Source organism: Biomphalaria glabrata, chromosome 8 (genome assembly GCF_947242115.1).
Source record: "Biomphalaria glabrata chromosome 8, xgBioGlab47.1, whole genome shotgun sequence".
NCBI classification, from domain to species: domain Eukaryota; kingdom Metazoa; phylum Mollusca; class Gastropoda; family Planorbidae; genus Biomphalaria; species Biomphalaria glabrata.
The window spans coordinates 19,895,255-19,922,357 of NC_074718.1; the positions used below are offsets into that span (position 1 = coordinate 19,895,255).

The 27,103-nt window shown below is 37.1% G+C and overlaps 2 protein-coding genes across 7 annotated transcripts in view; one reads left to right on the forward strand and one right to left on the reverse strand.

The window, feature by feature from the left end:
• Nucleotides 1-7,162: 7,162 nt before the first annotated feature.
• Nucleotides 7,163-24,110, forward strand: LOC106071828 (39S ribosomal protein L28, mitochondrial-like). Of its 4 annotated transcripts, none has more exons than XM_013232012.2 (7): nucleotides 7,163-7,180; nucleotides 10,613-10,880; nucleotides 20,602-20,761; nucleotides 20,899-21,030; nucleotides 21,394-21,535; nucleotides 23,114-23,257; nucleotides 23,858-24,110. In XM_013232012.2, exons 2-7 carry the CDS (start codon nucleotides 10,724-10,726, stop codon nucleotides 24,005-24,007), a joined length of 885 nt encoding a protein of 294 aa, XP_013087466.2. In that variant the 5' UTR covers nucleotides 7,163-7,180; nucleotides 10,613-10,723; the 3' UTR covers nucleotides 24,008-24,110. The 4 variants fall into 4 exon arrangements, with proteins under 4 accessions (XP_013087466.2, XP_013087465.2, XP_013087464.2 ...); XM_013232011.2 differs by lacking the exon at nucleotides 7,163-7,180 and adding an exon at nucleotides 7,194-7,209; XM_013232010.2 differs by lacking the exon at nucleotides 7,163-7,180 and adding an exon at nucleotides 7,349-7,470.
• LOC106071827 (uncharacterized) overlaps nucleotides 24,022-27,103 on the reverse strand; it is a 45,873-nt gene continuing 42,791 nt past the window's right edge. For all 3 annotated transcript variants that reach the window (XM_056038232.1, XM_056038231.1, XM_056038233.1), the window contains one exon: nucleotides 24,022-26,606. In XM_056038232.1, the coding sequence (XP_055894207.1) occupies nucleotides 24,771-26,606 (1,836 nt within the window). In that variant the 3' untranslated portion in view covers nucleotides 24,022-24,770. The remainder of the gene's footprint in view (nucleotides 26,607-27,103) is intronic.

Sequence of the window (27,103 nt, forward strand, 5' to 3'; positions counted from 1 at the left end):
CCGTTGTAGTAGTCCCAAACATTCTGCTGTGTCACCACTCAAAATGTTCTCTTGGCTAATGTCTACTACCTCAAATCTTGCTTTCACCTCTTGGATATTATTTTTCAAAGGTAGCACCACTGCTCCTAAAGTCTTAATAACATGATTAGAGTAAGACTTGAGTGACTTTGCTGAATAAGCAAGTTTTACTTTGTCTTTGAGCTTTTCAAACTCTGACTTGATAAGAATGTTACATCTTGCACCAGTATCGATACGAAAAATTAATGTCTTGCTATGCACGACTAGTTTTACAGTCCACTTCTCTTCAACGACATTGATGTTCTCAACTTTACCCTTTTTATACTGGCTACTTGCAGTACTAACAGGTATAATATTTTCATCATTGTGGCTGTCATCTTCTACCAGATTGACGTTACGTCTTTTTCTGCACATTTGAAACCAGTGGTTTTTCTTTTTTGCAGAAATTGCATGTGGTTCCTATTGCTGGACATTTTCCCTTTTCGTGGTTCTTGCCGCATTTACTACATAATTTATCTGAGTTGTCTTTATACTTCTGCTTGAGTACATCGTGTGACTGTCTCTTGATTGTTAGAACTTCTTGGCCCCTAAACATTTTCACTTGGCTTTGAGAAGCTTTAGGTCTTTAACAAAGTTATCGAAACTTTTTCCTTCTACCTGCTTTCTCTGATGTGCTCTAAATCTAGACACTCTTTTGTCTTGGCCTTATGTAGTCTTCTATTTTCTTTAATAACTATTGCGGATCTCCCTCTTCACTATCAGTAATATTTAGAGTTTTGTAAACCTCACGGCCTTGTTGACCTATCCACATTCCCAGCCATTCCAATTCAAGATTGGTTGCTCAAAATAAAAAGAAGCAATTATTAGATTTATAAAAATCTTTGTCTGGACAGCTTTTTAAGTTTTACTCTGACACCATGTAGAATATTTGTGTTACACAAATAACAAACTAGTGTTTAAGAGGGAAGACATATTAGGAACTCCATTTATTACGTAAACACAAACGGTGTTGCACTGACGCGCTAGTGTGCAAATGTACATATAATACCAATACGTTACATAAACTATCGTCCACTCTGAAGGAACATCCGAAACATGTAAAACATTTTACAAAACATCTATGAAGTATGAATGCGGATTCCCATGATTGACACGCGTCCCTCTTTACTCCCCAAATATCGGGTCACCTTAGCATTGTAGAATCAAAGTTCTAAGCTCTTGTAGCACAAATAATGTGCTATTAATTATTAGACAACATTGATCTTTCAACGTGTCTATTGAGTTCAAAATGTCTGCGATATGCCAATTTTCATTTTCTTGCGTTTTTCTTTGGGTTCTATTTCATCACGATCACATTTCTTCATATCGCTTTCTCTTTTTTTTCTCTCTTACTGAGTTTTAATGTTTATAGAAAGTAAATAAAATCAATGTGGAAACAAATAATAAACGGTTTTGATAGACTCGCAGTTTGAACGCGGCAATTCGCGAAAAAATCGCAAGCTTTCTACGTACCTTTGTGGAAATATATGTGTACATACCTCTTATGTTGCCCACTTGGGCTGCGAGCTGAATACTCTCACTGAGCTCTACCTAGTATTCATTGCCACAGATCATTGCTGTCCTCTGTGTATTGGCTCTAGCTTCTTTCAGATTTAACAAGTTGCGTTGGGTAGGTTTGGCCTTGTATGTAGCGAGTGCATCTCTCTTTGCTCTGATGACATGTGCTAAAATAGCTGATTTAGAGTCAAACCAATCATTTTATTTTGTAATTTTTCTTCCAAAGATTTCCAGGTAAGTCTTTTGTATGGTGGATTTGAGGTGTTCCAATTTTTCTGCTGCTGTATTTCCAGAGGCATTTTTATACTCGCGTTCAAAAGATTCAGCAAACTGTATCTGGAGATCAGGGTGGCACATTTGGCTTACATCCGATTGGGGTCTTCCAATCTGCTTGGTATGGTGGATTTTTGGGGGGAGAAGATTGATCTTACAACATACCAAGGAGTGATCTGTGTCACAGTCTGCACTGTGATAGGACCTGGTAAGCCTGACAAATTTTAAGCACTTTTGTCTTACCATGATTAGGTCTACTTGGTGCCAGTGTTTGGAGCGAGGGTGCCGCCAAGATACTCTGTGCTGCGGTTTAGTCTTGAAATAGGTATTAATGACATAGAGGGAGTGTAGTGAGCAAACCTCGAGGAGCCTTTGTTCATTTTCATCTACTTTTCCGACACCAAAACGCCCAATACAGCTGTCCCATGCAGAGTTGTCAGATACAACGCGTGCATTGAGGTCGCCGAGGATAATAACCTGTTCCGTAGTTGTGATCTCGCTAAGAGCAGACAAAAGGTTGTCATAAAACATATCTTTGGTCTCTGGTGTAGGAGCGTAGGCACTTATCAAAGTCACGTTCCAATAGATGTGTAAAGGTGTAATGATAGGAGTCTTTCTGAACCGTTGCACTTCAGCTCTACTGTGTTCAGCAGTGTGTTCTTAACTGTGAAACCAACGCCATGTTCCCTTACTTCACTTTCGGCTTTGCCTAGCCAGAAGAGGGTGTAGTCTTTTTCTTTGATTGAGCCAGAGTCAGCTAAACGAGTTTCCTGAAGGGCGGCAATGTCTACTTTGAGCCTGGTCAGTTCATCATTTAGTATTGCGGATTTTCTGGCATCTTCTAGGTCTGGTAAGTTTTCATTAAGTCCAGTTTGTAGAGTACGCACATTCCACGTGCCCAGTTTAAGAGTGGAGCTCCTCTTTTTTTTTCATGTCAACTGGTACATTGGCTTTGTGCCTGCTTTTCAGATTTCGTCCTATCCTGGTGTACCCAAACGAGAAAGACAGGCATGACGGGACAGCACCTTATTGGCTGAGGGCTGCCTAGCTTGAGGCGGGTGGTAGCTGTCCATTAGAATCCTAGGATCCCTCCCATCGACCCCTGGCGCCCTGCTCTATGTCAATTGAGCATTTGAGCTTATAACCGGTGACTGCCACTTCCCGTGTTTGGCCGACGCCAAAGGCGAAGCTGGAGTGTCCTCTCCAGTTTTTTGGGGTTAGAGCTTTGAAAACGTGAGATGAAAGCCTGGGCATTGTTTATGGTCGGAACGATATCGCCCACACAGCTGTTCCCCCCTCACCGCGCAACTGATGTGCCCAAAAGAACGAATTTACAATACAGTTTGGGATCAGTAGCGCCGCAGGATCTGCCAGGCTGTAGCATGGTAGGCCACAATCTGCCTAAGGGTCAACAGCTCCTGATTTTTCCTCAGGGTTGTCTTCCGAAGCCTTTCCCATGTTTGGGTATAGCCGCAAGGCAGCGCAGCTTTGGATTCAGAGTTTTCCTTCTCCTAGATGGGTAGCCAACCAAGGCTAACGAGCCCCTCCTGCCCGAAGCTTGCTGGTTTAGGCGCCAGTTGCTCGCCTTTGCCCCTTCTCCTGTCTGTGGCAACGGTTCCGTCAGGCTCAGTATCTGAATCACATGTGAAGGCCAGGAGTTGGACTGGTTGTCAGAGGCTATTTGAGACGCATGCCATTGGAAGCATTTTATAGGTAATGATGGGCTTAAGACTATTACCACTTCCGGCGTTAAAAAGCTTGCGGAATCATGGGCGCAGCCAGGGATTTTTTCGGGGTGGGGGGATTTTTTTTCTCCCCCCCCCCCCGCGGAAAAAATTATATATATATATATATATATATATATATATATATATATATATATATATATATATATATATATATATATATATATATATATGTGTGTATATATATATGTATGTATGTGTGTACATAATTAATCTTTATAACATTCTGACCCTTCATTCTTTCGGAAGACGTTTATTGTACTCTAGGTTCTTCCTGGAATTAGTGGAAAAATTGTAGAATTTCCGTTCTTGCCAGCAAGGGGGTCAGAGGAGCGCTGTTGGCTCCCCAGTGCCCCGCAGCCAAGCACAATTTCCGGTATTGAAAAAAAAAAAAAAAAAAAAAAAAATGCATAGTCTGAGTGCATTATCCTGCTATTAAAAAGTTTTATTTTAAAAACCTAATCTGCTATTCTTACTGACTTAGACCCTCCCACGCCGTTCGGCGTATTTGGCGGCAAGCTGTTTCCACAAAAATCTGTCACTGGCAATGTCTCAAGCCTCTTCCCACCTGCTCTAAGGACCTCCATGAAAGTGTGGCGCCAAGTTGTACTAAGATGTTCCAGTTTGCGATTTCCTCGTAATGGCCTCCATGTCATTGCAACTCTTATTATGCGTAATTCATTTTGTCGGAGAACATGTCCCAAAACCTTATGCGATGCTGTTTCACAACCTTACTAAGGGGTCGACGCCCAGTTCGGCATAGGATTTCCTTGATTGAGAACCGATCTCTATAACTGATTCCTAAAATCCGTCTTAGCCATCTTAGTTGAGTCACATTTAGTCTTTTTTCAATTTCGGCAGATGACTTTACACTGCACTTTATTAATGGAAACCAGCCACTGGTAGAAATTTTGTAACCTCTCTTGGCTACGCTCTTGGAATTATGTGACCGTAGTTTGCTTTAGATTTTATATCGAAAAAGGAAGTTTTAACGTCAAAATCATCTGTTGTGGGGTTTTAAACTAAAAAAATCTCTAGAGTTTTTTTTTAACAAATTCAAAACCCCATTTAGCTACGCTCATAGCATTTTGAGTGTGGAATTTGTTTTTTTGTTTTGTTTTATAGAAGAGGTATTTTTTAGCTTCAAACCCCGCTGAAAGGGGGGGGGGTTAAACTTAAAACTTCTTTGGTTACTCTCAAAGATTTTTGAGTGTGTAATTTGCTTTTTTTTATATTGAAGAGGTAATTTCTTTTTAGCTTCAAACCCCACTGGACGGGGGTTTAAACTTAAAACCCCTTTGGTTACGCTCATAGAATTGGGAGTGTGTAGTTTTCTTTTTTCATATTGAAGTGTGTAATTTGATTTTTTTATATTGAAGAGGGGCTTTTATAGTAAATTTTGGAGGGGGGTTTAAAATCAAAATCTTCCTTTACTATGCTCTTGGAATTTGGGGATTGTCGTTTGCATTATTTTTTTTTTGTTTGTTTTGTTTTATATGTGGTGGGTTTAGCACAGAAGACAACTAAATTCTAAATGATGAAAGGAACTCATAGGACGATTCCAACTGTTTATTATGCATTAAAGACCTGCAGCCATACATAAACACATGGTGAAGAACCAGGCACAAACAGGGAGTGGAGACGACGTAGGTCCAGTAACGTACGGACACTACAGCGACAAGAGATGCCGGTCGAATGGACAGTGCCCACGTTGGTCTGCCTTGTTATGCGCGGACACAAGGTGCCATCTCGGGGGAAGGGTCACGTGGATATCGGGGTGGCCGGTGTTTCCTGAAAAGGTATCCACTCCACTACATATAGAAGAGGGGAATTTAACTGCAAAACCCCCTGGTATGGGGTTTTAAACTCAAAACCCCCTTTCCTGCGCTGGGGCAAATGATGGTTTAGTATTAAAATCTCACCTAAAATAAACAAAATCAAAACAAAAAATCAGTCACTAAAGTCCGTCTCCCCCCCCCCCCGGGGGGAGGTTGAAGCCTCCATAAAAACCTAGGCCTATGTAACTATGCATGTAGGCCTATGTCTTCGGTATAAATTAAAGCGAGTTGACCAATCTTGATGAAACTTAGGATAAAAGCTCCTTTAATACTAGCGGTAAATCTAAAATATGTTATGTAGCCCTACCATAAAGTGAAGATCATAAAAATAATATAAAAAAATTGCCTAACTCTGTGGACACAATATCAGATGCAGACCGAATGGTCCGCTTGACATCGATAAATTTACAAATTTACCTTCGATTCATAGGCCTAATATCGCCCGCAGCTTACTTGATCAGCGCGGAGATACAAATTAAATAAGCATGAAAGGCCAAAAACAAGCAAAATATAAAAGGCGTATTATTGAACATGTTAGCCATTAATAAACTACCTTATATAATACAACAATTATGACACCTGTACTTGATTAGTAAATAGCAAATCGTTTGCATCTTTTTGATTGGCCAAGGCTAGATCTAGTCACTCTAATCTTCAAAAAGATCACTTTTTAGTTTTAGAAGTGAACGTACAAAATAGTCTATCCATTTGATTATTTAACCAAATTTACCTTCAAATGGGCGTTTTGAAAAACATATTTAGAGAACTACACATCACTGTAGTCTTTCTTTTAGACTGTGTTTAGAAAAAAACAACTTTCAAATTACTATTAGAGGCCCACTTATGTATATTTTTTAAAAATATTTTATTACAACTATTAAGGTATATTTCAAGTAGATCTACGTGTATAATGACTAAATGCATGACGCGTAGGACGTAATCATCTTCTTTTTTGAAGTAACGTCTGTATTATATAAGATAAGATAAGATGTTCATTAATTATATTTAAAAGTACATAAGCACACATTCCGCCTTGCCCACGTATTTTCTAGATCTAGTACGATAAAAAAAAAACAAAAAAAAAAAACAACTTATGTATAACAAATAAAATTTAAAAAAAATGATTCTGTACCCATCTAGAAGAAACTTGCCATGAATATAAGAAAACAAAAACATACCCCCCCCCCCAAAAAAAAAAAAAAAAAAAAAAAAAAAAAAAAAAAAGCCGGGTAAAATAGCTAGTTGTAAATAATAATGTATCAAATCTGGAAATCTGGGTATATTTAAAACTTGAATATAGATTTAGGCATTTTCGTTATCGAATATTGATCTACAGTGTTTACGATCAATCTAGATGCCTATTCTACACTGAATGAAGAAATGACATATAAATATATCTATATCTAAAACTATCTTGATCTCTTAAAATGACCTGTTGAAAGTACTTCTGGACAGGACTTACACGATGTAGGCCTACTAGTGAATGAGCTGGAGAGAAGCTTGAATTAAATGTTGAAAATATTGGTGATCAAGGTTAGGATAATGGTGCGAACACGAAAGACGTCCATTCTGGAGTTCAAAAAGGGTTTTAAATATTAACAGCAGAGCATTTTCTACTCCATGTGCTGCTTGTCCTAACTACAATCTGATGACTGGTGGTAGAAGACATGGTCGATACATGACCTAATGCGTCAACCTTTTTTGGAACTATAAAACGCGTGTACATTATCTTTCAGCGTGTAAAAAGAGGTGAATTACACAAGATGAAACTATGTTATGTACGTAACTCTCTTTCATGCTATAAGAGAAGTCGCCCCGACTCTATGAAAATCGATCTTTTCTGTCTTAGAAAAGTAATGATCTTTAGTTTTCAAAGTTTAGAAATAATGCAATGCTCATATATGAAATAAATTTAAGCCATTTCCTGTTAGTTTCCATTGAGATAATGTTTCGAAAATCCTAGATCGAAATAATTCACGTCTGTTGATTAGAATCATCTTATGTACATTTAAAAAGATTGATTACCTAGGTCTTTCTAAGTATGTATCTAAAAAATACAAAATAATAATTATGAGACGAGAGTGCTCTTATTTTCGATGTTCAATTACTAGATCTAAACATTCAATTATATATTACTTAGGTTAGGGTAGAAAAAACAACAACTTTATTTTCCACGACACTCCCTCTCCCTTTTCAAACTTGGTCGTGTCGAACAGAATCTATTCCTCCACAGTACTGATGGAGTTGATCTACATGGACGACCTTCAGCTGGGACCGTGGAGTTGTTTTGTATCCTATAGACCACGTCGTTGATCTTCTTGGCGACGCGATATGGACTTTCGCCTCCTAGGGTTGTACAACCAAACCAGATCGCGCTCTTAAAACCCAGAGGAACTGGCCCGTTTGTCATATCGTGTCTTCATAAGATCCTTATTGATCTTGATCTTATTTCGGACAAGATCATGAACACTCTCCATTATTTTTCGAAGATTGAATACATACTCGATGACAGTAGCTAGTGTAACTCTCGGAAGGCCAAATAATGTCTCATGGTAATCTAAGTTTGCGGCCAAACAACATCTTCACTGGGATATATCCAGTGCTGCCATATACCGCTATATGACATGAGGAATAACGGAATATAAGTCATCGACAACCTTTGAAAGGTGTTGCTCAAGTGTCGATACAATGTTAAACCATATTCGTCCACCTGCATTCTTTCTTATCATTCGGCAAGATATCACCAAACTCACAAATCAATCTTTCGGCTTTGGCAGATTGTTCATCTGATAAATTCGTCTTAATCTCCCCCTGGAGCTTTGTAATATGCGGGTGGGCTGATTCAGTGCAGCAATAATGCTGTCTTTCCTTTTTTTTTTTCACCCAAGCCAAAATTCATAATTCTAACAGGTACTTTCTGATCTCTTTCGATTCTGACCAACGTCTTTCCTACGCAAGTTCGCTGAAATTTTCTATGCCCTCAACCAGCGCCGTTCTCGTCACTGTATGACCAATTTCTAATGTTCTCCAAATAATTGATTCCGATTGTGCAGGTAAGCTCGTATCCTCCTCCATTCTTCTGACTCGACCATTCTCTTAATTATCCTCATCGCCTAGGGGCTCCCACTTTGTGGATCATTGTTTTCCGCCCCTTGAATGCAAGTTTCCCTTGTTATGTTATGTGGACCTTGTCGGGCATTTGTTTCTGGACTGCGTTGAGCGAGTCTTCTAGTACAGTTTCTTCGTAGATGTCCATGTTCACCGCAGTTCCAGCATCGGACACTTGTTATTCGCTCTTCCAGCACCTCCGACACACTTCTAAGAAGTTGTGTAATATCTAGACTTCGACCATAGTAAATGTTTTTCAACGAATCCTTGGCGGCTTCATACGAAAGAGCGTATACTCCTAGGGCTTCGCAGGCTTTGCGCTTGCCACTGATTCTGACAGCTTTCTTTAGCTCCGGGTCTCGAAGGGCATCGATAAAGGCACCAGCGATGACTACCTCTTGAAACTCCGATGCTGCTGTCGGGTACGCCAGATGAGCAAGACGTTCGATGTCTGTTTTTTTAGTTCCTGTAGAGTTTCACCGGTACTATGTTGTCGGGTTTTCAGAAGGACTCTATACACTTATTGTAAATTCGTATCTGAGCTTGTATGATGGCATTGTAGTCTTGCTGGTTTGTGATAGCATGAAGCAGTTCAGAAGACTTTCCTCTCAAGGCTAACATTTCTCTTCATCACTGCTCCACTTATTGACCTTGGCAGTTGCCCCAAATTGCCTTTTGTAGACAGACCAAGAGACAGACCCATCAAAAACAGGAGGCTTAATCTTCCCATAAACCTCGGGTAACATTGACTTTGTGTTTGTCTCCTGCATCTTACTCATTCCTTCTTTCACTTGAGCCTTAATTTCTTCTATTTCTTTTCCAAACAGCGTCAGCCCTCTCTGGTTCATTTTCTCATCCACATTGTTATCCGCTGGTTCATTGTTCCTAAGTCAGTTTTTATGCCCAGATCTAGCGTGTCCAATTCTCTTTGCATAGAATCCTGCATTGCGCTAATTCGTTCGCTTTATTTTCGTATCGAGTCTTGCATAGTTTTCAACAGCTTCGACATATCCGGTTCGGCAGTGCTTTTTTTTTTTTTTTTTTTTTTTGTAAACAAAATAGGTGCCGGTGCTTAGTGATTAGGTGCCGGTACTCGGTAGTTGATTGGCTAACTTTTAACCACTAAAAATTAATAATATACGTTACAATACAAGAAAAGTAATATTTTTTTCAAAAAGGTGAAGGTACGCCGTACCGGTGCGTACCGTCACCTTAAAAAAGCCCTGCCGGATCCACTTCAAATATGGCGTATCCGAATCCTGCTTTTCTTCGATTAGAGCTTGACGGAGACGTGTTACAAGTGTCTCTGTGTTGCCCCCTAATTGTTAGCTCTCTTTCTCAGAGCTCCTGTTTTAGCTCTTTCACTGAAAGCTGATCTAGTGATTTTGTATACGCCATCCTCCCTCTGTTGAGCTGCCTAATCCCACTTCCAGACACCAATTGTAGTAAATCTATGGCAAGCACTCAACAAAGGAAGATTAACAGTTACGGTGATTTAAGAATTAATTAACTAAATAAAGTAACCGAGACACACAAACCAACAGAACACAAAGTTCTCTAAGTACTTCTTTACAACTTAGCCGGAATCCACCTAGTCTCTTATTTCCTGTAATGCTTTTCCTTCCCTCGTATGGAACAGTGCGCTAGACCCTGGTTAGACCATATAATATGCATATGAGCGCGGGAACACAGTTACAACAAATATGGGTCTGTGATTTTGCATATTTTTTTGTCTAGCTATAATATATATAGGTTTGTGAACTATGTCCATTCTTCAACTTTTTAAGTTTAAGATGTAGATCTACCAACTTCCTGTTTGAAAGAAAAAAATTGACCTAGGCCTAGACATCATATTATGATAATCATAGAATCTATCTACTAATCTAGACTAGATTCTACACTACCAGACAAGATCTAGATTCTAGATCTACATTTTGGCTACAATTGATAAGATCTAGATTATACTAGATAGACTAACTATACTAGTCTATACACCTATAAAAACTAGTTCTAAATCTTGAATGACTTCAGACTTCGTCTGACTGACTTGTCTTGTCTTGAATAATTTAATAGATAGCCCCACTTAGATGTACTTCTACTGAAACTGAGTCGGACTTCATTGAACTTTAAGATCTTGACTTAGAGGGTAGAGACTAGACTCTGTAAAAGTGAGAATTTAAAAAAATGGAAAAAGTTAAAATAACAAGATTTATGCCAAGCTTAAAGCAAATGAAAGATATGGTGATCCATGAAGTTACCTACTTTGAGAGACATAACAATTCTAGATTCACAGTTACATCAAGAAATATTCCAAGATGGGGAACATGGATCAACTATTTTCGTAAGTCTACATTGTCATTGAAATGATTAAATTTCTAGATCTATTATATTCTTCTTCATCGTTCTCATTGTTATGTTGGAGTGTTCATATGACTAGACCAATACATGAGATGAACTGCGCAGTGGTTTCCAAATCAGGGAGCTCTCCATATAGTTTTCTTTCTATTGGGGTGATTTGGGGCCAATGTCTTAAACGGGCCTCTGGGTAAAGAGAGCAGTTTTGGAGGACGTGGTAGGCATTTTCTGGTGATACTCTACATGGGCAGATTTCACTGGTTCCAATTTTGAGCTTCCGGTACATGTGTTGTCGCATTCTGTTGTGTCCGGTCCTGAGTAGAAAGATTAGACGATGGTCTTGTCGGGATAGCTTATAGTAAGCGTCATCTTTCTTGTGATTTGGATGGGAGCTTGTCCATTTCTCATTTATTTTATCTACAATTAATTTCTTCATTTCTTCTGGATAGAGTGCAGAGTTTATTTGTGAGTTTGTTCTCCCACTCTTGGCGAGTGTGTCAGCCTTCTCATTTCCTGCTAGTTGTATATGAGCTGAATCCATTGAATAACAGTTTTTTTGCTGTTGTTGTTGAGCTTTGTAAGTGCTGTTCTGAGGTTTTTAATATAAGAGGAATCAGAGTTTTGCAAGCTTTGGAGGGTTGTTTTCGCATCTGTTAGAAAGACAATCTGACTGTGAGGGGAACTTGGATGATTTGCTAGCATGGTAGCAGCTAGTGCTAGTGCTTCCCTTTCTGCTCTGCATAAGAGCTTGAAGCTGTTGGATCAAATAACAGCCGACCGTAGGGATGCCACCTTCATCTGGGTCCCCTCCCATGTTGGCATTGAGGGAAATGAAGCTGCAGACAGAGAAGCAAAGAGAGCCCTAAATCATGCAGTGTCAGGAACCCAAATTCCCTGCTTGGACCTGAGACAAAGTATTGCCTCTGCCACCTATCGAGAGGCTGAGACTCACAGTAAACTCAGGCAGATTGTGGCGGATGTCAGGTGGCGGCCCACATCTAAGGGTCTGACAAGGTGTGGTAGCACGACCATGTCCAGACTTAGGATTGGTCATACCTACATCACGCACTCTTTTGTGCTGAAGAGAGAGGAACCCCCACTTTGTGAGTACTGTGACTCTCGCCTCACCGTGGAACATATCCTCGTTGATTGCCCCAGATACCAGGATGTCAGGGAGAAATATTTTAGAGCCACTAACTTAAAAACACTATTTGATAATGTCGACCCTGGGAAGGTACTGGGCTTTATCCGGGAAGTGGGATTATCTACGAAGATCTGATTTATGAATTTGTGAACATGTACTATTTACATTAGATTTTTACCAAATAATTAAATTTTTACTACCTTTACTATTTTAACTGTGAATAGACCTTGATTTTAATGATATGACTGTATAGAATCTGGCCCTTGTTGTTTAGAATGAGAGAGTAGTCCTTAAGGGACTGCAGGCACGACATGGCCTAAATTGTGCCGATGTGCCTAAAATCAAAACTCAAATCAACCCTTTCTGCTCTGTGACTGTCAGAGAGCTCTCCAGTTGCAATGGATTTTTCTAGTTTTTCTCCATCTGGCCATTCGATAAGTATTCCAGCTCCTCCATTTGTGATGGCTTTATGGGATGAGCCATCCGTGTAAACTCTGATCCACTGTGTTACGTTTTCATATTGGATGAGACTCTTTAGACATGTAAACGACAAATCACAGTTTATAAATACTTTAATCTTTATTAACACTGAAAACACTTTCTTGTTCATAGTCCTCCATTTCGGTTCTTCTTTCCTTTCAACACGCAATCGCACCATTTCACATTCACACTAAGATGCGCACGTAACACCCCCCCTGTTTAACAAGTTCGATGCACATCGAACGTCCAAAATACAAATCACTGAATATATTATCAGACTATTCCAAGTTAAAACAAATCGGTAACATATAAAACCATAATGTAATAACTACACAAAATCAAACACAATGTCATGTTAATACCAATACAATTCCAACATGAAATAACAATTATATTCATCACAATAATAACTGTTATTATGAGCAATTGAAACCACTTCTGTTAACATATATCTATAAGTAATCATATTTTTATTAATACAACTCCCCACTCATAATCGTATGCCTGTACAAAACACCATCATTCCAGTCGCAATCAAATAGTTAACAAACAAAGTCTATCTTGCTCCATGCATATTGTTACAACAATATTCAATTCATTACACATATATTTATTCATTGTAGAATAGAACAATAATTAATGTCCATCATTCCCACCTTTTCTAATCCTATCTATATAATTCTAACATTATTGACATGCCATCCTTTCCGCTTCCCTCCTTTGCAATGATGTCCCATTGTGATCCTACTACCTAATGATCTAGCTGTACTGTTTTCTAGGCTGCTAATATCCCTCTCTTTTCTCGTATACGCCTCTTCACTATTGTACCTTGAATCCTTAATTCTAATTAATTGTTGACACTGTCTTCTAATATGCCCCCTTCTCCCACAATTAAAGCATAAGATGTATGAACTTGTACGTCTATATGTGGGTTTAAATCGCTTTCCCTGTACCACTGATTGCCTTACTTTACTTTGATTTGGACCCATTCCTATTGCATTGCTTTCTACCTTATCTGTTAATTCTTTCTTCTCGTGCTCTCTGCTACCCATGTCATCTGATGTATGAGATCTTATGTCTTCTTCCACATCCCCATTTCTACCTCGCGTAGACTTTATCCCATAATATTTCTTCCAATTCTCAATCTCCCTTACTGAACATATTTTCACCCCATGGATATTCCCAATAATTAAATCTATCTCACCCTGATCTACAACACAAGCTTCCACTGTCCCCTTAACATACGGTGTGTCTATACTAACTTTAGCAATCGGTAATTGTACAATATTCCCATTAAACATAACACACTTCCTAGATTCGCCTGTATATTCATGGTCTTCCACTAAATTCTTATTCACTCCAATAATAGTGCTCCCAGTATCCCTGATGGTCTTGGCTGCCTTGTTCCCTACGAATGTATGAAAAATCTCCAATGTTCCAGTATCAGATGACAATGATAAGCCTTGCTCTATTCTACCTTTCTCCCAGTCCTTTCTTTCCTGTCTGTTTCCTTGATATCTTCCGTTGCGGCTATCATTTTGTCTTTCATATGTACCACTTCTATACTGTCTCTCCTGTGTCTCCCTTGTTCTGTGAGAGTTATTCTGTGTCTCCCATGTTCTGTTAAAGGCAACTATTTCTTCTATATCACTGCCTCTAGATAATTTCTTCTCGGGATGTGCCACTTTATAAGCCCTTATCAGTCTTACTATGTCTTCTATGGATTTCGGTTTCCTCTCCAACAGAAATATTTTTAATTCCTCCTGACACTCGTACATCACTTTGTCCAGCATGAGAAATGTCTTAAGACTGTCAAAGGTTTTTTCTACCTCAGCGGTTTCTATCCAGTTATCGAAATGGCTGCTCATTTTGTCCAAGAAGGTCTGCGGGTCATCCTCTGGTTCTATCTCACAATTAACAAACTGTTGGCGATAGAAAGCTTCTGTTTTCCCGAAAGTTCGAAGTAGTTGTTCTTTCACAATGCTGTAGTTACTCTGGTTCATACATATTTTTGAAGGCACCTCCGCTGTAAATGATCTTGACAATAAGAATGTCCATTTGTCTTCAGGATACTCCAGTTCTCTCATTTCTATTTCGAACTTCTTCAAAAAAATGTCTATGTCCATTTTGTCTTCGTTGAATATCAAACCTTTATATTTTGCCAGTTTATTCCCTGTAGATTCACTCTTTCTTTTATCATTCTCTTTTCCTTGGTCTGTTTTTAACTTTTTCTCTGCTGTCTCTTTTTCAAATGCTAATCTTTCTCTTTCAATGGCGACCAATTCATTTTTCTTTTCCCTTTCAATTGCTACTATCTCCTTATCCTTTTCTCTTTCTCTTTTGTCCTCCTTATCTAATCTCTCCTTTTCTTTGTCTCTTTCCATCGCTAATCTCTCCTTTTCTTTTTCCCTTTCTCTTTTGTCCTCCTTATCTAATCTCTCCTTTTCTTTGTCTCTTTCCATCGCTAATCTCTCCTTTTCTTTTTCTCTTTCCATCGCTAATCTCTCCTTTTCTTTTTCTCTTTCCATCGCTAATCTCTCCCTCTCCATCAACCTTTCTTGTACGTATTTTCTTAGTTCTGCCCCTTCAAGCTCCAACAACCTTCCCTCTTCCTTCAACGCTGCTACCTCAGCCCTGTCCGCCATAGTCTATTTCTAATAATATCGAATCGAATGTTCTCCTGTCTCTAGATCTAGATTTTACTATCTCTACTGTCTGCTGACAGGAGATCCCCTGTGAATAGAGGGATACGTGGGTTACCTTTGCGTTGGGCGCCACTTGTTACGTTTTCATATTGGATGAGACTCTTTAGACATGTAAACGACAAATCACAGTTTATAAATACTTTAATCTTTATTAACACTGAAAACACTTTCTTGTTCATAGTCCTCCATTTCGGTTCTTCTTTCCTTTCAACACGCAATCGCACCATTTCACATTCACACTAAGATGCGCACGTAACACACTGATTGCTAGGGTAATTGGTATGTAGAAAACAGTTCACTATTTCCTTGAGCTCTGTTGGTCTGTAATCAGATTTTCTTTTTATGTTTTCAATATGGTCCCTTATAGTAGGAAGTGGGCTTTCGTCCCAGGGTGAAGATTCATTATAGTGTATTGAGGATTCCAGAGTAATTTTTTCAAGTTGGTGTTTCTTTTTTAGGTTTAGAGATTCCTGTATTACATGAAATTGGTCCTTTTGAGATGGTTTTTGGTGCCAGTTTTGTGGATTTTTGTTCTGAGTGGGTGCCTCTCCAAGGTTTCCAATTTAGTGAATTGGGAAAGGATTTTTATTTCTCTTCTTTCATCCAGAGAGATCAGGGCAGCGGTTTCCTCCATAGCTCTTATGGGTGTTGTTTTGATTGCTCCTGTCATTATCCTTAGACCAACATTTTGAACCTTGTCTATTTTTCTTAGGTTGGTTTGGGCTGCTGAGCCCCTTGCAGTGGCACCATATTCTAGTACAGGTCTTACATAACTGGTATAGGTCTTTTTCAGGATGTTGTGATTAGCTCCCCAATCTGTGCCAGCTTATTTTTTCAAGATGGATAGTCTCTGGATGCCTTTACTCTGTGTTTTATCTATTTTGTTTTTCCAGGTTAGTCTCGGGTCATAGGTGACTCCAAGATATGTAGGGCTGTCATTTTTTTCTAAAGCTTACTTATCTAATGTTAATTTTATTGTTTGTTGTTTTGTTGACAGTGAGAATATGGTACATGTTGTCTTTTTTGTGTTGATGGACATGCCCCAGTCTTTGGACCAATTATTGAATTTATCAAGAGCATTTTGTAATCGAAATTCGATGTTGTTCCTACATATTCTTCTGTGCTAATTATGGCAAGGTCATCTGCATACATGCTGCTTTTAACTTTTCTTGGTAGGTTTTGATTTAGATCGTTTATGAATATTAGGAAAAGTGTTGGGGATAGGACTCCTCCTTGGGGGACACCATTTTTTATACCCACTATGTGGCTTCTTTGTCCTTGCATGCAAACTAAGGCTTTTATATTATTTAGATATTCCTTTATCCAGTTGTACATTCTGAGCAAGAGACCTTGTTCCCAGACTTTGTCAAACGCTTTTTCTAAGTCAACCCACACAATTGTTGTTGGTTTCTTTTCTTGAAAGCCGTCTTCTATTTCTTGTGTGATGAAGGCAATTTGATCTTCTGTTGATCTGCCTTTTCTAAACAGGGTGTCCGCGGCCTCCTGAAATTCAAGGATGTCCTTGAATCTCCTGGAATTTCAGAAAAAATAAAAAAGTCCTGGAAATCTCCTTGAATTTTAAAATATCTCCTTGAATGTCCTGGAATTTCGCCGATCGAAAAAAAGAAAAAAAAAAAAGGTATTTAAAAAATTCGGCACCATTGCTGCGGCTGGGCTGTCGCGGCGGAAATAGATTCGAAATGAGCATTTCCGAGTTTGCACAGAATGTGTAACTGCTCCTTGACAATAGATAGATCTAATCTATTTATAGATTAGTATCGTTATCGGATCGCTTTTTCACTGAGCACGTTGATTTTCATCCAAACTACGTTCCATAACTTTTTACGGGCTGGCTGTGTCAATAAGCTGACCAGTGACGCGTCTACACCGCCTTTCACCCACTTGTGAAGCGTGTTCTTGTGATTGAAGATGGCCTTGGCTCAAAGCAAGAGCATTTCACCTGGCATTATAATGATTATTTTTCTGAAGGGCCCTCCCTCACATAAAATCTTGTTGTAACAGAGTGTTTTGAGTAAATCATCTCGACTCTAGCTAGAACTAGTATCTAGATTTAGATCTAGTGAAGATACTTCACGGACCTAACTTCAAAATATCGTGAATTTTAGTCCGTTGAATGATCTCGATACATCTAATGTCTAGATTATTCTAGAAATACGCTAGATTCTTGATTTAAGCTAAATCACTAGAATATAGTGAAGATTAGCATTGAAAAGTCCGCAAATTTTAGTGACTTAAATTAGAAGATAGCTCTCACATAGCTGTTAAAAGTCCGCGAAATTTAGTGACTTAGACCTAGAGTATAGATTTACGGTAGATTAAGGGAAGATAATTGTCACACAGCCACGAAAAATCCGCGGATTTAGTGACTTAGATCTAGAGTCTAAATTTACAGTAGATAGGTGAAGATAATTCTCACACAGCCGTGAAAAGTCGCGAATTTTAGTGTCTTAAATTTAGATCTAGACTCTAAATTTTACACTAAATCATAGAATCTAGTGAAGATAATTCACTCACAGGCGTGAAAAGTCCGCGAATTTTGTGACTTAGATCTAGAGTCTAGATCTACTGTAGATTTAAGCAAAATATCTCTCACACAGCTGTGAAAGTCCGTAAAAGTTATTTCGGTCGGTAAAAGACAGGGAAACTACATAGTTGAAAATGAAATTGTGCTTGGAAAAAAAAAAAAACGCTCATGGGTTTAATACCTCCTCCTCTCTCCCCCCCCCCCCCCCCCCCAAAAAAAAAATAAATCCAAAAGCCATTATCTAGTAAGCTAATGCCAACTAAACATACAAATAGACCTGTATGTTACAGGCTCTGTTTATGAGGAGGATTTAAGCACAGTTATTAAAACAATAAAACATTAGGCCTACATACACATAGGAACTAAAAATGTAGCCTACATTTCCACCACAGAGAAGGCAACTCTAAGAATGTTTCTTATTTTTAAAAAATGGAATAGCAAACGTTTGTAATCTTCTTTTATAAATCTTTGAAAAGAAAAATGTTTGTTTGAGGTTTTGGGATGACAGTCAAGTTGTTACTAGATTAAAAGATAACTTACATATATATATATATATATATATATATATATATGTAATATATATATATATATGTAATATATATATATATATGTGTATATATATATATATATATATATATATATACATACATAATAAGGCTTCTCTTCGACTCCGAAGATTAATGAGCAATAATAATAATCAACTTTGACAATTGTTATGTAATATTTTTACGCAAATTTTATGTCCTGGAATTTTTAAATTTCCCCTGGAAAAGTCCTGGAAAACTCCTTGAATTTCATATTGACTTTGGTGCAGAAACCCTGTCTAAAGCCAGCCTGGGCTTCAGTGAGTAGGTTATTTGACTCAAGGATCCATGTCAGCCTTCTATTTATCACTTTTTCCATCAGTTTGCAAGTACAGCTAGTGAGGCTGATGGGGCGGTAGCTATCCAGTTTATTTCTTGGTTTGCCGTGCTTTAGTATAGGGATCATAATGGCTTTTTTCCAGATGTTTGGAATTCTGCCAGATTTCCAGCTAGCATTGAATATTTGTAGCAGTTTTCTTTTGGCTTGAGGACCCAAGTGAAGAAGCATGTCATTTGATATTTTGTCTGGGCCCGGGGCTTGTTTTGGTTTGAGGACTTTTAGTGATTCATCTAGTTCCTTCATTTTAAGATTAGTGGTCATTCCCAAGGAGTAAGCTGGATTGTTTTCTTTAATTTTATCTTGGATTTCTGAGTTTACATCTTTATTTCTACTTTCATTAATTTGTATTTGTCCTACACTTATATTCTGAATTTAATAGATTATAGTTCTGGATTAGACAGATAAAATACAGGGTTTCCGTGACCTCTGAAATTCAAGAATGTCCTGAAAAGCTCTTGGAATTTAAAAAAAACTATAAAAAAAAGTCTTGGAAATCTCCTGGAACTTTAAACTTTAAAATATCTCCTTCAAAGTCCTTGAATGTCCTGAAATTTTGCAGATTTAGAAAAAAAACATCAGCACCATTGCAGTGGATGGGCCATCGTGGGTGGAAATAAATTTGAAATTGGCATTTCTGAGTTTGCTTAGAATATGTTAACTGCTGCTTGACAGTAGTGAGTAGATAGATCTAATCTGTATAATAATATATAGATCTTGTATCTTTATTGAATCGATTTTTCAATGAACATGTTGATTTTCATCCAAATTGGATCTATGTTTTATTATTCATTTTCAGACCTTATAATTTTTTAGACTTAATTTTTCCTGTTTCATTTTATGCCATTATATTTTCATCGGACTACATTATTAACACTTAGAATTTAATTAATAGATCTAGTCTAGTGTCCTATTTCTGGTCTAGGACTAGATCTATGTTTCTTATTCAACTTATTGTGTGTGGCACTGTATTCAATCTTCGAAACTTGATTCTAGCTCTAGAATGTAGTCTTATACAAGAATCCTAATCTAGTGAAGACTGATTGTTTGATCATTGGACTGTTCTTGAATAGTAGATTTAGTCTATAGCCTAGTTTGTGTTAAAATGCCTAAATACAAGACATCGTAAACAATGTTTAAGACATGGATTTACGTTTAATGCACTGTGACAGAATATGGCTTGAAAAAAATATGGATCTAGATTTCTAGATCTACAAATCTTGACTTCAGAAATTGTCTGTCAGTGACACTTTTTTATGATGTCTCTTATAGAAGGGAGGGAACTCTGGTCTCATGAATACCACAATGCCTAAATTGAGCCGATGTGCCAAAAACCCAAACTTTGGTCTCTGGGTTGAAAAGCATTATGCTTCTTTGTTGACTCAATAATTATATTTCCTAATTAGTATTTCTTTTTAATGTTCAGTTATTCCTAAATAAAATGGGTTCTTTTTAGCCGGTTTTGGGTGCTAGTTTTGTGGATTTTCGATCTATGTGGGTGTCTCTAAGGATTCTATTTTGGTGAACTGGGACAGGTTGTTTTTTTTCTCTTCTTTCATCCAAAGAAACCAGGGTAGTGATTTCCTCCATAGCTCCTCTAATGGGTGTTTTTTATATTGTTGTACCTGTCATTTTCCTTAGGCCTTTATTTTGTAATTTTTAGTCTGTATTTTAGTCTAAATATTAAAAGTACAGTACATAGTTATTCCAAGGAATAACTGGATCAAATTTCATCTTTTTGTTATTGCCCCTAAGTAAGAGAATTAGTGAAGTACAAGTCAGGGCTGTGGCTTTTGCTTTTATATACCCGGTAATTATGCTATTACTGGTATCATAATACGGGTAACTATTTATAATTATTATAATTATTTATTACACTTACTAATATAATTGCTAATAATTTTCTTTGAAGGATCTGTTCCATATCTATATAAATGGTCCAGAGAAGAGGAAGCGCTGCTACCAAAACATTATAAAGATAGATGCATTGAATTTATGAGAAAGGAACAATCACCTGTTCATTGGCGTCCTATCCAGATGAAATATAGATTTGATGAGGATTCAGGAGAAAGGTTTTTGTGTACCTTTATTTACTTAGTCATTTGAGAGAATTAGAGAGATGAAAATATTCATGTTACCTGGTACTCATAAAAATATTAATGTTTTATTTTCAACAAGCATTACAATATTTTCCTTGTTTTATCTACAGAATCCCGGTGGTAAATGCACCAATACCAGTTATTTTTCCCAAAGAATGCAATCTTGGATTGTGGGGTGGTGAAGGAATTATTTTTGGTTATTACAAGAAAAATGTGCCCAAGAAAAAGCATAAACTACCTACGTATGAATTTTTTTACTTCTTTATAGATACAGTTTTTTTTTAAACATATCTTTTCAATAGCATTTTAAATATATGAGCTAATTTTATCTAAAAAAAATTGTGTATTGCATAACTTTCATGCTTATAGCATGCTCAGAACACTATGGTTCAATTGCTTCTGTGAACCAGTGGGGTGAGGGTGTATTTGGGCAAACACAACTCAAGCCAAGCATTTTTTTCATCTCAGCCACACTGGACATTGAAAAATGCATAATATACAAATCTTTAGAGGTACCAGACTTACTTTATGGTAGAATGTTTTGAGTTTTTTTTAACAAATTTTTACCTGTAGGGTGAAGTTCCATTTATTTCTTATATTTTCAGGTTACCTAGAATATGGCATCCAATGTTGAATAAAAGTGTTTTATATAGTGAAATCTTAGATCGTTGGATGGCTATTGATGTGACTCCAAGAGCTTTGTTTCTTATTGATGAAGCTTTTGGACTTGATTTTTACATACTTAAAGTGAGCATAGTTATATCATATTCATAACATTACATTTAATGATCTCATTCAAACAATCTGGATTTATAAATAATAGAAATATTTTACAGCATTACAAATATTTAATGACTACTCCACTTGCTGTACCAGTAGCTTAGTGAACATAACAGATGCTTTCCATTAACATCAATCACCAGCCATTGGAAGTAGTTTGCGAGTTCTGCTACCTTGATTAAAAATCTTAAGTGGTGTGCTACATGACAAAGTCATAAACTATAGGATGAACACACAACGGAGACTGCAGAAATGATTCTTAAATATTGCCCTTTATACTATGTCTATCGCAGGTGAAGGTGGCTTTAGAATAAGTGTGATGAAAGCCTGGGCATTGTTTATGGTTGGAACGTTGTCGCCCACACAGCATACCCCCCTCTCCGCGCAGCTGATGTGACCAAAGGAACGGAATATCCGATACAGTTTGGGATCAGTAGCGCCGTAGGCTCTGCCAGGCTGTAGCATGGTGTGCCACAATCTGCCTAAGGGTCACCAGCTCCTGATTTTTCCTCAGGGTTGTCTCCCGAAGCCGCAAGGCAGCAGAGGTTTGGATTCAGAGTTTTCCTTCTCCTAGATGGGTAGCCAACCAAGGCTAACGAGCCCCTCCTGCCCGAAGCTTACTGGTTTGTGGACGGGAGTGTCTCTCCAAAATAGGACTCCACGGCCACAAGAGGAAGTGTGCGAGATGAACCAGTCATTCTACGACTGAAGGATGCCAATGACTATGTCTACCATTTAAGTCTTGTCAATGGGGGCTATTTAAGTGAAGAAATAACTCCTCTTTATTACACTTTGAATCCTGTAGTTGAAATATTGAACAAACTATATAAACACTCACAATATCAATTTATTTAAATATACCAGTAGATATAGTATAAACTAATTCACTGCTTATTAATTACCCTTTGATATATACAGCATACTGGTACTAAAATTAGCTTCTCTATCTGAGAAATAACTTGAAATTTATTTTTAGTACCGGTACAATGTATCAGCAGTGTACTGTAGTAAACTTCCTATTTACCAAGTATGAGACCTTGATGTGTACAATACATGACATTAAGCTTTTCAGCTACAATAGTTCCTGCTAAGGGACTTCAATTTCTTTCTTAAATGCAGCCAAAGTTTATTAATATTGGGATGTGATGGTTGAGCAACAAAACTTTTGTGTTTTACCACTCCCATCATTCATTTATGCACTCCCTGGGTCCAGCTATCTTTGGTCTAGAAAAGTACAGGCACTTGTCATTGTGCTTGTGAAATGGCATCCTAGTTAATATTGAAACAGTCGTTTGACTCTCATTAATAAAGGAACAATACCGGTAACTGTAACTTTCCTTTTAGTTAATACTTGGCACGTGTGTGCCATATTCAAAAAAGAGTTGCTGTGTAGTAAGTAGGTGAAAGAAGACACCTAAAGTTTAGACATTATTTTCAATTTAGTTAGAACTAAAATAGCTGTAATGAAAGATGCTAAATGTAATATTTACTTATATTGAGATATATTTTAGTTCCTAATGTTACAAATTTTTACTTCATATATAGACACATGAAGTTGACCTATGTTCCAAACTAGGAATGACCCTCAAGAGAGAAATGCTATTAACTCTTGCTAACAAGTCTTTCTATCCCAATGATCCAGTGAAAAAAGAGAAAATATACAACAAATATAAAGAGTTCATAATACCTGTAAGTATGGGCAAAATTGAATTTAAAATGGCGTGTGTGCTTCATTAGGCCCTACAGTTTTATCAAATTAAGATTTGAAAATATATAATTCAATTTTTATCATTTGATTATATAATAATCTAATCAGTATGGAGTATTGATGTTTTAAGAATTTAGAATTATTATGAGTTGTTTGTTATAAATTTATTTGAAATTACATGTTTTAAAATGTATTTTCAACAAATAAATATTTAAAAAATTATACAATAGTAGTGCCTTTTGTTATTTTCTCTGCAATATTGTAAACTGATGATAAGCTTGTGTGAAGGTTGCTTTGCTATCAGTGACTCTCCAACTGCATGGTTCCAGCAACTCTTCTTACAGCAAGTGGGAGAAGCTAAGTCTAAATAAGTCCTCCAACTCTTCACAAACATTACATTTCTTTTTAAGCTTTGCTATGCAGATTTAGTCTGAACAGTTCAGAATTAATTATTTTTAAATTGTAAAGGAAGGTATTAATCTGTATAGTCAATCTATAAAATCTAATGCAACTTTCTTAAATAGTACTGTCATGTTTATGTTTTATATTGAAATGTTTTGTTTTCTGTACATATTTTAAAGGCAGAAGAGGCTGAATGGATTGGCTTATCAGTGGATGAAGCTGTTGAAAAAGCTAAAAAACTGAATGAAGCAATGAATCCTACTAAACCGTTGAAAGAACAGTATTTGTATGACCTGTGTCAAAAGTTTCAGGTGGAAATTAAACATTAACAAAACAAAATAAATGATCAATGGAATTTTATTTTTATTTCAATTTTGTTTTTGTTGCAATTATTTTGCTGGTCAACAATAAATAAATGAAGAAGTGAGAGAATGATTTTATCTTTTGTTTCAACCATTTTCTTATTGGCATTAACAAGAGAACAAACAGTAAATCACAACCATCAGAGTATAATGCACATTTAGAGATAAAGTTTGTTTGAGATAGATCAATATATTCTTTTAGTGTATATCACTTTAAATTCTACACACACACCCAAATATATTATCTTTAGTTAAATAAGCAATTGTTCAAATGAAATTTTATATTGTTTTTATACTGTTTTACATTTAAAAAATTTCATATTAAATTGATCATTTTACTTGCGTAAATCACAGAATAAATTACCCAGCACAATAGAGAAAGTGTACAAGATGTCCTTTGATAAGACAAATTCAATCTTATCACTCTTAGACTAGGATGAGCAGCATAAAAACAAATATTTACATGGAGAAATAGTATTGAATTACATAAAATATATACATTTGAGTTAAAGGTTTCTAACATTATATGTAGAAACATAATAAATAACAATGTCACACAACTATACATTACTAACAAAATGTACAGAACTTTTTTTCCCATTTACATACATAATTGGGGGGTCATCACTTGGGCACTTGAGATTCATTCCTAAGAGTAAACAATTGTTGTCACTTAGTAAAGTTATATTCTCAATTATAGATAGCTCTTTACATAAGGTAACAACAACATTCACAAGTTTGCCAAAGTCTTAATTTTCTCAGTTTTCCTATAAAAATGACTACTAAATTGTTTCAATTTTTTCACTATAGATTTTTTGTCCTTGATTTTTGGTGGTCCTGTAATGACTCCAGGAGGAACAACAAAAAGTGAGTGTCTATTTTGTGAAGTAGTTCTAACAGATGCTGGTCTGTGAGGTGTGTCAGTGGTCACCCCCTGATTTCTGGTACAGATTCGGACTGTATGGTCAATATGTGGAGCTGGTGTAAAAGGTCGTTTAAATTCTAATTCTTCTGGTGTACTTTTCGATGGACAAGGTGCAATATAAGTACAAGTGTTTCTAGTATGTGGGGGTGTAGGGGGTGGTGCTTTACACCCTGGTGTTTTCCTAACTTTATTGGAATCAGAGGAGAAACAACTGCTGACAGTACTGGAGCAACCATTGTGGGAACCAACACTTTCTACTGCTGAAGTGTAACTGTTATGAGGAACAAATATACCACTTGAATCAACACTTTGTGGACTGTCTGTCAGAATGGAATCAAGAAGTTCTTGATTGGGCTGCAGAGTGTCTTCCACAATTGTCACTTTCTCACATGTCCTCCTTGGTCTACACCTGGCGGCTGTACATAGACTACTATCACTAGTACTGGATTTTCCTGTGATGTATGGTCGATCAACGGGAGAAAATTCAGAGTGCAATTCTGAGGTAGAATCAGTGTCTGATGGAACCAAAGAGTGAGAAGCATCATGAATGCTTACATTAGGGTCACTAGCTCTAATATATTTAAAGGAATGACTAGATGACTTTGCTTTGTGTGTCTTCTTTTTTTCACTTGTACTGCGAATGTAGGACTTTTCTAAGTTATTAGGACTTGAATCATCATCTATTGACCATGTATAGACACTGCCAGCTGGACTTGAAGAGTCAGAGTCCATGAGTATTGTTGATGAAGCTATTGGATGTGTTGTGCATGACCTGTAGCTGGCTGATTTCTGATTGTAGTAATGTAAATATCTTCTGGGTGTTTGTTCTGATGAAGAATAAGATGATGATGATGTAATATTTGAGTAAAATTGATGTTGTCTGCGCATACTTGGAGATTTGATTGGACTGACTCTATACTTATGAGAAAAGGACCTAGGTGCTCGAAGACAGGATCGGGGTGTTTGAAATAATACATTCTTGGGAGAACTTTCTGCCCCTTCCACAGTTCTGACTAATAGTTTACTTGCATCAGGTATTTCTACTGTATAGGACTGCTGACTAAGTGGAGACTTGATGTCCTCGACCTTGTGTTGCCTGTCTATTGTAATGTCACAGTAATAAGCATCTCTTTCTCGTAACTCTTCTTCACGACTTGGTAATGGAATGTCTGGAGATGTTTCACTGGCTTTTGGGTAACCATCAGATGTGCTAAAGCTGTTGGAAGTTGTGGTTGGTAAATCTGACTCAATCATGTCAAACAATGATGCGAATTGAACATCAAGGGAGCCAGAAGACTCTGAAATTGGCAGTTCTGGAGTCGAGTCAATAGCTGGAGGGGAAGAGGAGTCAGAGTCATTAGATCCAGCCTGAGCTAACAGTTGCTCTATTAGCATATCAGCATAGATTGTTGGGTTGCATCTTGCCTGTCTGTTGATTCTTTGTGGATTCATGTGAGATGAACCTTTGAACATGATTCCAAAACTTGTGATTAGAGTTTGATGTTTGTGCCGCATATGTAACTCTTCAAATAAAGGAATGTCTGCATCTTTTATACCACAAACATCCAGCAGATCTAAAAACTTGACTTTAACATTTTCTACACTTTCTTTCAGATTCTTCTTGCCAGAATGTAAAGCAGCCTTAAAAAAAAAAAAAAAACATTTTTATTAAAACAAGCTATTTTGTTGGGGGGGGGGGGGGGGTGGAGAAATACAAATGACTATGTAACACAAATATTTTTTATTCATGTGCTTTGTTGAAGATGGTAAACTTAACTTAAAAGATGGTAAAACTAACTTTAAAATGTTTCATTCAATAGAATATGGCTTTTTTTTAATTATGAAAATTCAGGTGATTCTTTTAAACTAAACATATCTTACAGATTTAATATTGTAATTTCCCTGTACTTTGGTTATTTGGTTATGAAAATTGTTCACACTAAAAAAAAGGGGGGGGGGCGTGAAAGGATTCAAGCTACAAGTCTTTTCTTATCGTGTTTCTTGTGACCAGTCACGTGGTATTGTTAGTAGTAGTCAGTTGAAGTTTTATAATTAAGTCGAATTTCTTCTTTTTTTTTTGTTAGAAATGTATTTTTAGTGCGCCACATGTCCTTATCAGTGGTTGGGGTGTGTGCCAG